Source organism: Sinohyriopsis cumingii, chromosome 3 (genome assembly GCF_028554795.1).
Source record: "Sinohyriopsis cumingii isolate HCF-2022 chromosome 3, ASM2855479v2, whole genome shotgun sequence".
NCBI lineage: Eukaryota > Metazoa > Mollusca > Bivalvia > Unionida > Unionidae > Sinohyriopsis > Sinohyriopsis cumingii.
Window position 1 is genome coordinate 134,451,323 of NC_142963.1, and position 13,745 is coordinate 134,465,067.

Genomic DNA, 13,745 nt, shown 5'->3' on the forward strand with positions numbered 1-13,745 from the left:
GCCATGAGATTTTCAAGCTGGTTGCTGTGGAAGCCATGCTAGATGTTATATCAGTGCTATTTTCAGTTTAGACCAAATTGACATAATAAACCATGTACAAAAACTGCATGTCAATACAAACCTCTGTTCAAGAAAAGTAGCAATATGAGGAAAATGGTGATCATGGGGGCCATATTGGATGTCAGGTAATACAATGTTCATTTAGAACCATCTAGACATGGTGAGAGGTTGTCTAATAAAACCTCATTTCATTCAAGTGATAACATTTTCAAGATGGTCACCCTAGAGGTTATAATGGATGTCGTCAGGACACAATTTTGATTCTGGTACAAGCAGACATCATAAGAAGTCTTTTAGTGAAAATCTCATGCTGATATGAACCGCCACTTAGGAGTAATGATAAAAAATTTCAAGATCGTCACCATGGTGGCCATATTTGATACCAGATGAACAACATTTTTATTTAGGGCCAACCAGACATTACAAAAAGTCTTGTATCGAAAACCCGAAGATGATATGATCCTCCTTTAGAAGTAGCCATTAAAAGATTTCCAAAATGGCTACCACAGTGGCCATACTAGAAGTAAGATCAGCACTTTGCTTAGGACACTGTGCACTTTAGAATAAATGTGTATCAAGTTTCATGGCAATACTCCCAGAAGATGAGGAGTAGCAATAAGAAATTAATGTTAAATGATAATTTAGGGTTCTTACAGAATTCTGAATGATAAATTCAAAGTCTTTTCCCAAACTTTCAAAGACCACAAACAGATTTCCAAGAACTATTTTTGCTAACATTCTGTATACAAGTTATGAGAAAACAACAAATGCAAAATACTGCAATATTGTTTAATGATGAAATTCAGATGATAATTAATCAAAAGAAAGAAATCAGGAAAACTCAACTACATCCAAATCTAACAACCTTGGACAATTTTATTTCTGATTATAAAAAGAAATGAAAATGTTTGGGTTTATTTCAATTTTCAAAGACTTTTAAAGACCTTAGGGTAATCTGCTCAATTTTCCCAAACTTGCAAGGCCTTGAAAATGCTACCTCATTTTTCCCAAACTGTCAAAGACCTTCAAAGACCATAAGAACCCTGCAATTGACAGACAACTGACAGACAAGGGATGAATGGCCACTGCAAAAACTCTTTTGGTCTATGATCAGCTGAGCTAATAATAAGGAAGAAACATGGAGACAAAATCTGAATTTCTAATCAATCAAAAATTACCTCATGGCCTATCATATGAAACAGGTTACTGCTACCTTAGGTTAAAGTAACACAGTTTTTGTACAGCATGTAGGAGTTTTTAAGATGCTTCCACATGTTAAATTTTGTCAGTTAAGGATCCTAATCTATGTCCACATGTAAATTGTGAATATATACTTTGATTAGATACTGTGTGACATACTAAGATGTGTCACATGTACAGTTTGAGAGGTGTAACTGTGAAAGCTGTTTGTCAAAATACAGGAAGAAATGATCATGAAAATGCAAACGTTTCATTATTTTTAGTAATACATACCAAACTTACCAAGGTTTTTTTAAAAAGTAATTCCAAAGATGGATTTAAATAGGAGGTTTAATGGTTATAGGAGTTGCAATTTCTGATGTAAATCTGAATGACCTATTTTATGACAATAAAGCTAATGTCTTCCAAAAAGGGGACTGTGACCTTCTTATAAGTTTTATCAATTTACATAGTTTGATGGATTTAGATCAGGCATGGGCAACTTGTGGACCAGATAAGTGATTTTTAAAGAAAAACCTATTTTGTAAATTAACAAATAAAACCAGGTCACGGGCTGGATTTGGCCCACCCCTGATTTAGATCATATAAAAGATATGGATTCATGTATAACCAACTGAGCAATCTTAAAAAGAATGGATGTACAAACATATTAACAAACTAACCTACAAATATGAAATGCCATGTTATAAATTTATCCAAACCTATGACAACAACCAAATTTACCATGAAATGCCATGGTATACATTTATCCAAATTTATGGCATGCAAAAAATTTACACCAGCTAATAATTTTTATCCCAATTATAGTAACAAATTACCATTTAGATTATGTGTAATGTCATCCCACCTACCTAGATTTGGCACCAAAAATTCCGTTTTTAACACATTTCTCCAAACACGTAACTATAGACCCTTAAATGATAAAGTTTACTGAATATCTTGTGATGAAAAAATTTGTTGTCATTATGGGTTTAACACCATTTATCAGCACATGATAGGCTATACATGGCAGTCAGTACAATGGTGGAGAAAGAATCCGAGGAAGAACCACTGATTCACGGGAAGCTACTGGCAAGCTATCTCACATAGCATGCTGGCCGAGCCCGAGACTTGAACCCACATGAATAGAGGTGAGATGTCAGTGATTTGTAAAGGTGAGTGCCTTAGATCACTCAGCCACCCACCCTCAACCCCAAAAAATTTGTTCTCCACATCTTGTGTTATTATTTATAAACATTATGAAATTATAAAATATGATCCATTCCAGCACAACCTCAATGCAGTGCTTTTAACTGGAGCAGATATTGAAAACTAATGATAGAGCAGTTCACAGATTCTGAAAACTAATGATACAGCAGTTCACAGATTCTGAAAACTAATGATAGAGCAGTTCACAGATTCCAAAAACTAATGATAGAGCAGTTCACAGATCTTGAAAACTAATGATAGAGCAGTTCAGATATTGAAAACTAATGATAGAGCAGTTCACAGATCTTGAAAATGATAGATCAGTTCACAGAGCTTGAAAACTAATGATAGAGTAGTTCACAGATCTTGAAAACTAATGATAGAGCAGTTAACAGATCTTGAAAACTAATGATAGAGCAGTTAACAGATCTTGAAAACTAATGATAGAGCAGTTCAAAGATCTTGAAAACTAATGATAGAGCAGTTCACAGATATTGAAAACTAATGATAGAGCAGTCCACAGATCTCGAAAACTAATGATAGAGCAGTTCACAGATCTTGAAAAATAAATAATAGAGCAGTTCACAGATCTTGAAAACTAATGATAGAGGATTTCACAGATCTTGAAAACTAAATGATATGGACATACCTGAGATCATCATGTAAGCGAATTTTGATGGAGACTGTGAAGTCTTCTCTACACACCCTTGATTTCACCTGCTGCACCATGTCCTTAATTAATTCTGGTTTCTTGATGAGACAGGCTCCATACCCGTCAGTCATTGCCCACCTACCAAAAAAACAACAACTGACAAATGAGTTGAACCAACTTTGTGATGCCTCTTTATTTTTCAGTGATATTTCAATAGTATATAAACTTTCCTTATGACTATGTAAAACATTATAGCATGATTTGGGTTTAACAGCACGTGAGCAGAATAATGGCTATATGGTGCCGATTAAAGTACAATTCTACAAAAGAAATATAATGAACTGGACACAAAACTTTAGGATGATAAACATTTACAAATAAATGTAACCATAAATTAAACAAGATAAATGGTAAAGATACTAAAATTTAGTAAACTGCATATAAAATAAATCTAAAGGAAATAAAATAATAAAACTCAAAAACAATGAGTCAAAGTTTGTAAACACTTCACTGCACAACACTATGGAGGCTGAAATGCTTAATTTGCACTGGATTTATCCTTCATGTCAGTAATTTGGCATCCACTTCCAGTTTACTTCTTGTGCAATAAAAATTCTCTTTATAGTGGGAAATTTGCTATGAACACTGTACAGGTTACTGGGTATATTTTATTGCAGCATGCAGTGGATAAAATGGTTAGTTGCCATGGTAAAAAATGTGTAGAAATCAGGTAACAAATTTGCATATTTTTCAATATTTGTTGATGTTAAGCTTTCAAATTTTTGCCAAATGTGCTTTCAATATTTTCAATTTGTGACTGAGAAAACGAATATTTTCTTAATATTTGGCTTAAATTGTCCAAGTTTCACCTAACATAAAGGTGTTTTGTTTTCACTATTTATATTTTAATATACTCATATGGTCTTAAGCATTTCAAATATATAAAAGTATTTTGGTCTAAACCATTGAATTTGTTGTAATATATATCAAACTGCTTGGTAACTATGATAACAGTAAAAATGCTATGATAATATATTTTTAATTGTATTTTTTATCCCAATTATGATAATATTAAAACATTATTCTGATTTTATTACATAAATACCAAAATAGAAAACCTTCTGTTGCATTCACATTAATGCCTGTATTTAACAAAAGCTGTAAGAAAGTTGCAGAATGACAATTCATGAAAAACATGAAGATAAATGTAGTATAATCGGTCTTATGCATATTTATTGACATATATCCATATATATCCACTTCGGTATTGAACTATTTTGATCCAGACACAAGGAATATACCATAAGGACCACTGATGATGAACTATAAGATCAGTTTTAAAATGTGTTGCAAGTTTTGCCAGTTAATGCAAACTTAAAATAAGTGGTAATTATTGTATATAATCATGGACTTATTGTCTCTTCTCATGGAAGTAAACAAATTTAATGGTGAATGCCTTAAAGTTACATACTGAAGCAAATTTAAATTCAATGAATGATCCTAACAATCCTCTTTTCAAATCTTTTGTTTATTCTTCAAAAGTGTAGACATCATGTACATCAACTTCACAAAAAGAAATATTTTCTGAATATACCCCCCCATTTGTTGTACCCCCCCCCACCAATTTAAAAAACAAAAAGCATAAATGAGATGGACAGAACTTAGTCATTAACTGATTTATAATTTCTAACCTGACTGTGACCATGGTGGCCCTAACATGGTCATCGTCTGCACATTTTATGCTCAACGGACTTTCCATACTAGTATAGCACCATACTGAGTCCACACAGAGGCTAGTAGTTTTTCTTTGGGCAACACTGTGATATAGTTCATCCTATTTGGTAACTGACAGATAATTTCGTAAATTACTATATGGTTGAGAGTTATAGCCTTTTGCACACATTACAAAGAAATTACACCGCTTGCTAAATCGATGTGAAGGGCAAATTATTAGTTATCATTCTTTTCCTTTGCTTGATTCGACACTGTAAATATCAGAAGTAGACAATGCAGTATATACCTTATATGTACATACATGTGTAGTTGTGAAGATGATGCAGTATATACCTTCTGTGTACATACATGTGTAGTTATGCATCCACCCCTTCACTGAATGTGGACTTATCCAGGGACTGGCAATGACCGGCGAGCAAGATCATCTTTAACAATGAAAACTTCCCTTTGGTATGAAATGTGCACATAATAATGGTGTTAGGTCCCCCACTGTCATAATCAGGTTTGAAATTATAAATCAGTGAAAGGACTAAGTTCTGGGCATCTTTTTATCTCATATATGCTTTTCGTGTTTTAAATCAGTTTGGGGGTACAAACAAATGGGGAGGTATATTCAGAATGTAATTAACCCAACACATTTTAAGTATGCCATTCCATTAGAATTTTCTGTATGCAGTATTTGACAAACTTACTATCTTGTGACAAAACGTACCATGTATAAACCATGTAAATGCATGACTAAAGTTGTCAGAAAGCAGTAGAGCACAAGTTCTAAATTCCTTTCATCAATACTAGTGATTAACAGAGCACACAATCCTGAACAGATGTGCAGGAGTCTGGCGCCCACTGGACATCTGTCTGTGGGTGGTTGGGTTGCTAAGTCAATTGGGCCTCTTCCACTAAGGTAATCATGGCTGACGACATTCTAGGATGAATACTCATGACATACGAGTGTTTGATCCTGGACTTTTTGGATGTTTTGCATAGAATAGCAGACCACATATCTTCAAATAAAGTCATTGCATGCAAGTGAAGAGGTGCACTCAGTGAAAGCGAGGCATGAGTCCTGCCTATCCTTGTCTTGCATTTGGAACATTCAGTCACAATTTTTTTGTTCCAAAAACAAGTGCAACGAAGATTAATAAACTAAGTGTAAAAATGTGTTATCTGTCACCTGGAATTACTAGAGTGAACAAGAACACATACAGAGCAGGACTAATGTGAAGTACAACATGCAACACCAATACTCTGTTGAAGCAACTGGTCAAAAACACAAAAGTCTGCATCGTTATTGGTGACAAGGAAAAAACATGCAAGTAACCTGTGGTAAATACATTACCATACGTAAATTCTTCAAATCTGATAATACATGGTTAAAATTCATGAGTATATTGAATGGAGGTCACTGCACAATGTTGGCTGATCAACAGTGAAACCTTAAAACTAGTCTCAGAACCCAGCATCAAGGGGAAGTACTTGGCAAGGGTTATTGCCCTTTGTCTATATGAGCTAGAAAAGATGTTTTTCATCTTTTTGGAGGGCTAGATTTGGAAGGTAATAAGCTAATATCTTTAATGTTAACGTGATTGGGAATTAACCTGAAGGAGAAACAAAACTTTATGATGTGCCAGCAGAGACAATCTTGGCTTTGATCAGGGAATTAGGCTTCTATAAAATTAGGCTTATGGAATTTACATGTTCTACCTTTGATTTTATCTACCATTTATAGTTATCACTTCTTTAAATGTGAACTTTTATCATTCATACATCATGCTTATCTTCCCTTATGTTGTTTATGCAATTCTTTATATTCATATTTTAGAGCTTTACTTCAAACTGCACCATATAGCCAGCCATGTGTTTATGTGCTAGTAAACCCAACAACTACTAGCAGTTACTACATTCCAGCTGGTACCATCCAAGATCCCATTTCAAGAAAATACAAATATTCTGTCAAAGGGTCTTACTGTAGAGATTTTACAAACAATGGAAAATTATTTCAATACTAGTTCATGAAATGTATACCTCAGATTTGGATCACTGGATGAAATAAAATAAAACTTATGCTCATAATACCAGGTTGTTACATGATAGGGTTAGATATTTGTAAATACAATGCTGTTATATATAATAGTGCTATATGTTCATAAATACCAAGCTGATACATGACAGTAATAGATGAAATATTATTTTGAAATATGGTCAAATGTATCATGTTCAAATGTCAATATCATTGTGTCATTAGTCAAGTGTATACAATTATTAATCATTTCTATTAACTTCTTGAATTTAACATATATTTAATTATCCCTGAATTTAACATATTTAATTATCCTTGAATTTAACATATTTAATTACCCTTGAATTTAACATATTTAATTATCTTTGAATTTAACATACATTTAATTACCCTTGAATTTAACATATTTAATTATCCTTGAATTTAACATATTTAATTATCCTTGAATTTAACATATATTTAATTACCCTTGAATTTAACATATATTTAATTACCCTTGAATTTAACATTTAATTACCCTTGAATTTAACATATTTAATTATTCTTGAATTTAACATATATTTAATTACCCTTGAATTTAACATATATTTAATTACCCTTGAATTTAACATATTTAATTACCCTTGAATTTAACATATATTCAATTACCCTTGAATTTAACATATTTAATTACCCTTGAATTTAACATATTTAATTACCCTTGAATTTAACAAATATTTAATTACCCTTGAATTTAACATATTTAATTACCCTTGAATTTAACATATATTTAATTACCCTTGCGGACATCCACAGTTTAGATCTACACCATCTGAGTACCTGTCAATATAAACAAGAGTCATTAAGATGTATCCCACCACAACTTAACACTCCCACTTAATGTATCAATGGTCCAGCACACAAAATTTATTTATTACTCATGCTACTTTGTTTCCATGGTAGCATAAAAGGGACTTGCACTCTACAGAGCAAATAGTTGTTATTGTTGTTATAGGGTTAAATGCCATTTTTCAGCACAAGAAAGGCTTTACATGGCGGCCAGTATAATTGGTGGAGGAAGAACCCTGGGAAGAACTACTGACCCATGAGAAGCTACTGGAAGGCTTTCTCACGTACCAACGTTAGCCGAGGCTGAGACTTGAACTCACGCAGACAGAGGTGAGATGGCAGTGATCCGTAACGGTAAGCGCTTTAGACCACTCGGGGCCCCCAGAGCAAACAGAATTTCCAGGAATTCAAGATAAGAACATTTCTTTTAACTACTTAGTGTTGGAACCATCTGATATTTTTTTTAACCAATAATAAGATTTTCAAATATCTGAAAGTGAAAAATTGAGAATATCAAAAGGTACATATACATCACTAGTTCAAAAAATGAGCTAAAAGGAGAACATCTAGCATGCCTAAATCAAAAGTGGAATGAAAACACATAACTAAAATGGCACAGTGTTGATCTAGTTGATGCATATTCAGACTTCTAACCTATGTTAAGGTCATTTTTTAATGAGTTTTATGAATATATGCTGGTTATTTATTTATATATATATATATATATATATATATATATATATATATATATATATATATATATATATATAGTAAACATGTCTTTTCATGCAGATTACATCACATTGTGGGATCGATTATGTATAAAAAAAGGTCAATCTTGAGCATATTAAACAAAGTAAATAAAACAGCAATGACCATATAGCTAAAATTTTATCTGGAAGAATGAGATTTAGTAAAAAATCTGCATCAGATATTTTGTTTTAGGGAAAACATGCATAAAAGTAACAACAAAGCACAATATGCCCTGTGTAAGTACTGTACACTATAATACAAGTCTCCCAGTAAACTATAAGCAGCCTTTGAATTTGGTCTTTATTCACCTTTATCTTAGTTATGTTTAGAATTAGAAAATATGCACCTACAAAATAAATGGTATAAAAACAATCATAGCAGTTTATAATATTTGGGGGGGATTTATCTTTGTTTTACAACAGACACAGGCCATTTAACTGTTTAAAACATGAAAATGGGTTGGGTAAAGAGGGAATTTTATCAGAAGGGGCACCCCTTTAATCCTGTTATCCCCATTTACTACATAATATTAGTGTGATTACCATAGATGAGTAAGCATGTATTTATTTAAGGTCACTTACAACAAAGTAAACTTCCACTGTGTTATTTCTGCAATCATTTAAAAAAAATTATCTTTGAGATTTCTTTATTGTATATTTGAAACCTTACTGAAGTTTAGTGTAGTGGTGCTTATCATTCAAAACCAAGATGTACTTCATTCAGCAAATATTAAAATCTTAAATGTACATGCAATGATGCCATAATGTAAAGCATCTGTAATGTAGGTGAATTTAATGAAATTAAACTAAATATTCATTGTTATTCCAAAATTTTATACTAATGTAGTTTAACCAAACAGCTGCTGAATGTTTTACACCTTAAATGTCATAAAGAAAATCTTCCAGACTAAAATAATTGATCGCTATGGACTTTCACAGTGGTGGCAAGCAAGGTACTAAAGTGGTTTAACAAGAGGGATAATGGGTCTATCGTAACAAACAACAGGGCAGTACAAATTTGTTCAACATGCACAGCTTTCATTTTGAAATCACAATTTTTGACAATTTTAATGCAATCATGTTCCACCCAGTCAGATTATCCTGACACCAAGCCAAACAGTTCTAACACAAACCTCTTAATGCCGAGTGCCAGGCAAGGCAGCTACTAACATTTTTATAAGTCTTTAGTATGACTCAGCCATGGTTCCATACCCCATTTGAGGCAATCACTCTAACCACTTAGGGCACCAGAGCAGTCCGATATTTCTACAAAATTACTGAATCAAGCATAAAAGCATAGTATCATGTATGTACATGTGTCAACATGGTGACTGTGAATGCCTCTAAACACCATGGATTTTATCTGCTGTCCCATTTTCTTGATTAGATGCAGTTTTCATGGTAACATCATAACAGACCTATTACAACATGTGATATGTTGTTGTTGTAGGGTTTAACACCATTTTTCAGCACAAGAAAGGCTATACATGGCAGCCAGTAGAAATGATGGAGGAAGAACCAGAGAAAACAGAGGGAAGAACCACCAACCCACGAGAAGCTACTGGCAACATGTGATATGAAGAAAATATTGAATTATGTCACATAATTTGTATCAGTCTAGGAAGTCACAAGATGGGTATATAACAATGCAGTTTATAAGTCTGCTTCCCTGCTTACGGTGTCACTATTTCTGCTGCATCAGCAAAGTCCTTGGAATTATTAGCTGCAAACTGTACAATCAAGGGCCTGTCCTCTGAAAAAAAGATGCATAAAAAGGTACATTATTCTCTTGTCATTTTTTCACTAGCCCTCTTACAAATATTAATACCTTTACAATTATTTGCAAAAACTGAAGAATTTGTGCTATTTCCTCATACTCAAATATAATAGTTACTTTCCAATAAAAATACAGTCTGAGAATACTCTATCCAACTGTAAAATTTCTTTACAAAACATTCATAACATTATAGTCTAAATGTCATTTTAGCTTTTCATTAAACTTAGGGCACTACAGAGAACAGCTGCTCATCCACAATTATTTGGTGCAAAACTTCTGCATTTATGAAACCTTTTGTTTTAAAAACATCTACATAGTGACTTCTGGTTTTAAGCTCTGTAGAGAACACTGATCCTTCAAAAGTAACTAAAGAAATTGACAACTTTTATTAAAAAAAGGGAAAAAGAGGCACAAGTGGATATGAGATTGCTTACCCAGCTGATATCTGCCAAATAACCAACTGCAAGAATAGTTGACCAAAATAATGTGGGTCAGCACTTAAAACTTTCTGTTGAAATATCTCCAGTGCTGTTGACTTCACGTTGTGAAAACAACTATTTCAAGGTTTCTCTAGATTTTGTATCTTCTTCCACATCTGATAGCAAATGCTGAAAGGCCACAATTGCCAGAATGCATTGTATCAGTCGTAAATTTAGTCAAATTCTGTTAAGTGGTAATTTTACAGCTGCTTAGGGTTTTCTAGTTATAGTAGTTGTTGTTGTTGTAGGGTTTAACGCCATTTTTCAGCACACGATAGGCTATACATGGCAGCCAGTATTAATGGTGGAGGAAGAACCCGGGAAAACCCCGGAAAGAACCACTGACCCACGAGAAGCTACTGGCAAGCTTTCTCACATACCGACATTGGCTGAATCCGAGACTCGAACCCACGCAGACAGAGGTGAGATGGCAGTGATCCGTAACGGACAGCGCTTTAGACCACTCGGCCACTCGGGGCCCCTCTAGTTACAGTAACAGCAGCCATATCTGATGGCAGATGACAGCCATGTGTATAAACATGAAAAATCTTGGGATGATTTCTCTCCAGTTTTGTCAAATTCTTTCAGACCGCTCCGGTGGCCTAGTGGTTAGAGCATCTGCCTCGGATGCAGGAGGTCGTGGGTTTGAACCCTGGCCGAGTCATACCAAAGACTTACAAAAAATGGTACTAACAGCTGCCTCGCTTAGTGTTAGGCCTGGTTGGCCTGGTATCAGGATAATGTGGCTGGGTGGGACATCATGCTACGTGTCTGTGGCATGATGCCCCAGTGCTAGACATACTATAAACTGCCACACTGCAGACATCGTAGCGATGACTGAAAAACTGTTAAAGCTACGTTAAAAATCCTAATCACACACAGACACACACACTCAAATTCTTTTGGTTCAGGTGAAAAGTTGTATAAAGGTTTTTCTAGTTATACTAAAGGTTACTATATTTATTGCAGATCTGTATCATTTGTGCAAACTCTAAATGTCCTCAAGCCAGGATGCTCTCTGCCAGGTCTGGTCAAATTTTATTCAGTGATTTTGGAATCTTTTAAAGGTTAAGTAATTTGAGGCAGATCAACAATTTTAATATAAATTGAAAGGTTTTCATGCCAATATGCTTTCTGTCCAATTTGGTCAAATTTTGTCCCATTTTTTTTAGAGAAGAAGCAGTTTAGAGGCTTTTCTACTTTTAGCAATGACAGACATATTTGATGGTGGATCAGCATCATTAATATAAGTGCCAGGGTGTTCTACTGTTCTATGCCAAGTTAGGATGAAATTGGTCTGATAGTTAATGAAAAGCTGAAAATAGCTTTTGCTGATGATGGACACCATATGGACAATATAAAAGATGACTTTCATGGGCAGAGGACAATAAATTTTGTCGCTAAAGTCAATCTGCACTGCATTATGCAATAGTGCTTTGTTGTAAATGCTAAAATGCATCTGTATTTAAAAAATATTTCAACAATCATTCACATAATTCTCCCATCTCTTAACTGTTCTTAATAGGCAAGTGTTACAAAGTTTGCATTTTGCTTCACATATAAATTTTTACTAACACAGTAGAACCTGTCTTGAAAGACAATCTCTTCTGCTAAAAAAATAATGGTCTGTAAAGATAGATGGTCTCTCATAACAGGTCATGACACTTTGTAATCAAAAAATCTTTGCACTGAGAAGCTTTTGCCTCAGGACAGGTCATCTCTCACTGTCTTTCAAGACAGGTTTTACCGCAATAGTCAAAAACTCTGTGTAATTGGGAGCTTAATACATTCTGAAAAAAAGAAAGAGTGAAATATGACAGCCAGGTATTCCATGTTGGGCCCACACTCAAATGAAGAAAAAAAACTGTAACCAAAATTTTTAAGAAAACCCCAAAAACTGTTGACAATGTCAATGCTGCAGCCAGCAGCCATTGACAAGTGTCTGCTATAAATCAAATAAATAAATAAATAATTAAATAAATAAATGAGAAGAAGAAAAAACCCGGGGATAATTATTAAAATGAATAAATCCAAGTGTTCAACAAATATAATTGGTTGATATGAAGCAGATGAAGACTGATAAATGATGATATACCTCGACAAGTTGTAAATTCACTATCCCTTGCTTTCAAAGACTGTATGAAGGAATTGGCAATTATCATTGGAGTGAATGCCAAGTCACAGTCATACTTTCTCACCAACATCCTGAAGGGCATCCTAAAAATACACCAAAAAAAATATCAGTCACAGAAATTATCAGCAGGACCATGTTGTGAAATGGTCATTCAGGGTACCAACTCTTCTAGATCATTTTCATTGAAAAATTAAAGCTGTCTTTAAGTATCCATGAAATTAAACAGATGCAAATTTTTAAAATTTACAAAGTTTTAAAATTGCTGCCAATATGGGTATCAAACCATATTCTCCATTGTGCCTGGCAGTCATTTTACCAACTGAGTTACTATCACTGTTGAACCTCATTTTGCACTGATATGAAAAACATGTGCAAAAGTTGGAGAATTTTAAAGTTACTCTTTTCATTATTTTCAACATGCTGTTTCCATGGCAACCAGAAAGAGAACACAAAACATATGTCAGAAATGAAATAATGCATCTACATATATGTAATGAACATCATGTGAAGAAAATTCAAGTTCAAGTGGTGGTTGAAAATTACTATTATTCATTATAGTCCTTGGGTTGAAATCAAACAACCCTGGGCAAAGCAGAGCTGCAGAAACCAAGTCAGGAGGCCATGAATCTAAGGGATTACTCCTGAAGTGCCATGGAATGCTGACAATAGAACTTGTTCAATCAATCATCCAAATAAATCCCCATTTCCAATCTGGCTGAAAGCAACAACCTTGGTAAATTTATGCTGTGGAAATCAGTCTTGAGCAAGGCAATCAGGGGGAATAACTCTTGTAAATGACGTGCTGGAAATCATGTTTATTGACAGTTGCATCAATATCAAGTTCCATACCACATTTGGTTCAAATGCAATAAATAACAGTGAAGTTAAGTTACAGAAACTAAAGCCAGGATATCAGATAAT

At 33.9% G+C, this 13,745-nt stretch overlaps 1 protein-coding gene across 2 annotated transcripts in view; it reads right to left on the reverse strand.

Annotated features, from left to right (window-relative positions):
• The window catches only part of LOC149803905 (tRNA-dihydrouridine(20a/20b) synthase [NAD(P)+]-like), a 33,033-nt gene that overhangs the window by 16,039 nt on the left and 3,249 nt on the right, over positions 1–13,745 (reverse strand). The window contains exons 3-6 of one of the 2 annotated variants that reach the window (XM_089953719.1): positions 12,786–12,907; positions 10,112–10,187; positions 7,632–7,673; positions 3,098–3,238 (exon numbers count right to left, since the gene is read on the reverse strand). In XM_089953719.1, the coding sequence (XP_089809845.1) occupies positions 3,098–3,238; positions 7,632–7,673; positions 10,112–10,187; positions 12,786–12,907 (381 nt within the window). The remainder of the gene's footprint in view (positions 1–3,097; positions 3,239–7,631; positions 7,674–10,111; positions 10,188–12,785; positions 12,908–13,745) is intronic. The other variant, XM_089953720.1, reaches the window with a different exon arrangement.